At 38.3% G+C, this 4,285-nt stretch overlaps 1 protein-coding gene across 2 annotated transcripts in view; it reads left to right on the forward strand.

Annotated features, from left to right (window-relative positions):
* The window catches only part of OPCML (opioid binding protein/cell adhesion molecule-like), a 1,241,366-nt gene extending 1,237,542 nt beyond the window's left edge, over positions 1 to 3,824 (forward strand). Inside the window, exon 7 of one of the 2 annotated variants that reach the window (XM_006892818.1) lies at positions 3,432 to 3,824. In XM_006892818.1, coding sequence (XP_006892880.1) covers positions 3,432 to 3,532 — 101 coding nt within the window. In that variant the 3' untranslated portion in view covers positions 3,533 to 3,824. The remainder of the gene's footprint in view (positions 1 to 3,431) is intronic. The other variant, XM_006892819.1, reaches the window with a different exon arrangement.
* Positions 3,825 to 4,285: the final 461 nt, after the last annotated feature.

The following is a 4,285-nucleotide window of genomic DNA, read 5'->3' on the forward strand; positions in this document are numbered from 1 at the left end:
AGATAGAGATAGAGATAGAGATAGAGATAGATAGATGATATAGATATAGATATAGATATAGATATAGATATAGATATAGATATAGATATAGATCCTCTACTTTCTTTAGCTGTATCTGACCTTGTACTGACAGTCTGCTAGTCACAGAAACACTAATTTCACTGGTAACTTTGGAAAAATATGATTCCTACATTAAGGACATTTCCCTCTCTAGAGAGAATATGCTAGTCCTCCAATTGTTTATTAAATCACCATCAACATAGTTGTTGTTATTTTTAGGTTCCTGTCAAGTTGGCTATGACTCGTAGTGACACTATGAATAACAAATCTGAACCTTGCCCTATCTTATGCTATCTTCATCAGCTCTGATATACTTGAGCCCATTGCTAGAGTCACTGTGTCAATTCTTTTTGCTGAGAGTTTTCATCTCCACTGGCCCTCAAACTTTCCAAGTCTGTCTTTTTTCCAAGGACTGGTCTTTTCTAATAATATGTCCTAAGTATGTCTGATGAAATTCCACCATCCTTGCCTCTATAGAGCATTCTGGCTACACTTTTTCAAAGATGTATTAATTTGTCTTTTGACGGTCCATGGAATGGATATTCAGTACTCTTCAACACCACAACTCAAAAACATCAATTCTTCTCCATAGTTTGTATTCATTGTCCAACTTTACGATGCATAGCAAGTAATTGACAAGACTATGGGTTAAATCAGGCGCACTTTAGTCTTTAAATTGATGTTCTTTAGAACTTTGGAGATATCCCTAATAGCAGACTTTTTCAATGCTACACTTCCTTTAATTTCTTGACTTCTTCTACAAAAGGTGTTGATTGTGAATCAATGTAAGACTAAACCATTGACAGCTTCAGTCTTTTTAGCATCTATCATGATGTTGCCTATTGATCCAGTGGTAAGTATTTTTATTTTCCTGATGTCCAAGACACAATTAATATTGAAAACAGTGTTCTTTGATCTTTTGCATCAAATGTTGAAGTCCTTATCATTTTCAGCAGCAAAATTGTGACATGTACATATTGTAGGTTGTTGATGAGTCTTCTTCCAATGCTGATGGCACATTCTTCTTCACATAGTCCAGCTTCTCACATTATTTGCTTAGCGTACAGATTGACTAGATATGGAGCAAGGACTGCTTTAATATACACATATGTACATGTATGTGGATGTATATACACATATTGTTGTTATGTGCTTGCAAGTGAGATCTAACTTCTAGCTGACCCTCCAGTAGATTTTCAGAGGCATTAAATTAATTAGAGGGAGAGTGTCCATCTTTCTCCCTCCAAATGGTTGGTAGATTTAAACTTTATTCCTTCAGATTGTCAGTGCAACTCCTAACCACTAGGCCACCAAAGTTTCCTTATATAATTTGTCATATATGTTGTTGTTGTTGTTAGGTGCCATCCAGTCCAGCATGACTCATAGTGACCCTGAGAACAAATTATCTGATCCTTGTTCTATCCTGCATCATCCTCACACTTCCTGACACACAAGAGCCCATTGTGGCAGTCATCATGCCAATCCACCTGATTCAGAGTCTTCCTCTCCTTTGCCAACTCTCCACCCTTCCTAGCATCATGTTCCTCTCCAAGGAATAGCCCCTCCTAGAAACATGCCTAAAGTTTGTGATTATATATATATATATTCATATATGTGCACATATAACTTGTCATATATGTGCCGCACACATATGTAATATGTGTCAATGTATATATGTAATTTATCATGAATATTATGAACATACATGAAATTTGCTTTTTTTAAAAAGACCTTACAAACATTTATTGTCCCTTTGTTTGTAAATGTACTTAAAAATCAAACTCATTCATATCTTTCAGATTAATTACTCAATGTGGTAAATGGCCTTAAATCTCAACCAGGAACATTTCCAACTCAGTACACTCTGTAGTCCTGTATGATTTCTTTAACTTATTTCTGGGTTAGCATAAGCCCTAGAGTCGAGCTACTTTTCACACACATTTGAAGATTCGGACAAACCCATAGCATTATACTGAAATCCTGACCTTGGTGGTAGAAGTCCAAAACAAAATAAATAGCTGTATGAACCAGGTCTTCAAGCAATCAAGTAAACAGGAGATCTTAGCTAATAAGAGCATGAAATATATTGAAAATCAGAAGAAATAGTGCCAGTATGGCTATTACTCATTGCTGAAGGGAGAGGTCTATATGTTTCTTAGCAATATGTTAGCATCCTTCTGGTAAGGCATGGGTTCACATCACTGGGTGAACAGCATGCTAACTGACTTAGGTTAGGGGAGCTGCCTGTTTATTACCACCTCTTTTAGAGCAATCATGCTGATTTACAGATAGACAAAGTACTCATAAGAGAAGCATGGATGCACTGACTGAGTGACAGAAGAAGCATGCTGGCCTTGATTGCAAAACTGCACTGGTAGGTAGATAGGATGGCCTCTGGTCAACTTTTATCTCTTGACTGTAATCAGTTTTACTTTCTTTAAGATCACATCCTTTTCGCTGTCTAATGCTATTTTGTAAGACTTTTTATTCTGTGGCTTTCCAATAAATGCTATGAAAAAACTCATTAATACACCTTCTCTGGGCTTTCTGACCAGGCTAGGGAAATCACACTCAAACTGTCTGTCTTTTGGAAACTTACTGTATGGAGAGAGAGGACCAGCCCTTGTGATTCCATAGGCCTAATTCAAATTAAATGTGGATGATACATTACATCTGTGGAAAAGGGAAGAGGACAAGAGAGTATACAGGGAGGACCACTTGAGGCAGAATAAGTAGATGGTGTTTTGGACTGAGCATGTACATTGAGACACCAGTGACCTCTGAAGAAAACCCAATAACAGTTGTCAAAACTCTTTAGTTGCTAAAACCTTCTTTATCAGCTGTTTCAAGGGCAGCCTCTGCAATACCTAAGTCACACAGGCAAGCTTGAAAAAGCCTATCATGTTAGAATCTAGGCTCCTGTTGCCTCTCTTTTTCACATGGACACTCTGGAACCTCTCTATCCTCTGTTTCCCCTTCTTTACCTAATGTGCAAGCCCAATTGAATCACAATTCATGAAATGACACCTAGATTGTGCCACATTTAACCCTGTCAGCTGTCTAACTATTTTGACCCACACCAAAGTAACCCCGTTCAGTATTCCACTTCCATTTTTTTTCCTTCTTCATGTTCCAGATTTGCAGAAGATCCTATAATGTTCAAGACACCAGTGATCTGGCCATTAGTGTTTATAAGAGTATTTTATTGAGCACTTACTGTTCTTCACACTTGGAGGTGGAAGGGTGGGGATGTGGCAAGGTGAGAGATGGGAGAATGCTCACAGGGAAGCATGTCCATGCATCTGCTTGTCAGTGGATAGTTGTGTAAACTTCAGTGAATGCTAATGGTCTGTCTTTCTCTCCCTACACAGGGCCCGGAGCAGTGATTGATGGTGTAAACTCTGCCTCTAGAGCACTGGCTTGTCTCTGGCTGGCAGGCACCCTCTTTGCCCACTTCTTCATCAAGTTTTGATAAGAAACCATTGGTCATCTGAACAACACCTGCTTCTCCAAACCACAGACTTTATACTGTGGAAGGCAAACTAGTTTGAGCTTTTTTTAATTATTTCTGTTCTTGTTTTGTTTTAGTTTGTTTATTTGACATTTTTCCAGCTTGAATGAATTGGGTTGAGGGAGGGGTGGGCAGGGTTCTGTGTGTGTAGGATAATAATTCATTGGTGTGTTAAAAAAATGGAATCTGCTCCTGCTACCTTGGCCCTTCCCTGCTTCTTTCCCCATCACTACTCCCATCAATCCCATCCACACCAAACCATTTACTTTTGAGGAAGAAAAAAAGAAACCCCAAAATCCAAAAACTGTGCCTCATGCAAAATACCCTAACCACGGATCTTGGCTGATGTAGTGCACAGTGAGAGTTACATCTAATTGTATCTTCTAAGATGTGGAACGTTTTCCTGAATATCGTGTACATATCCCCTTACCAACTTTATTACTATCTAATTGCTTTATGGTTCACATAATTTCTTTCTTGGAAGTTATCTCAATGCATACACACACACACACACACACACACACACACACACTCACACACTCCTAAGTATACATATGTATAGATCTCTATATAAAATCATGTCATCTCCTCTAACCACTCAGGTCTACCTGTTTCCTCCACTAGCAGCAGAAATGAGAAGTACGGAGCTTAGCATACAAGTGAAAATTGAAAATGCGAAACTTATAACCAAATGAGAGAAGGCATCTTTAAATA

This window comes from Elephantulus edwardii, unplaced genomic scaffold (assembly GCF_000299155.1).
Source record: "Elephantulus edwardii isolate Elephantulus edwardi_28Jun2011 unplaced genomic scaffold, EleEdw1.0 scaffold00120, whole genome shotgun sequence".
Lineage (NCBI taxonomy): Eukaryota > Metazoa > Chordata > Mammalia > Macroscelidea > Macroscelididae > Elephantulus > Elephantulus edwardii.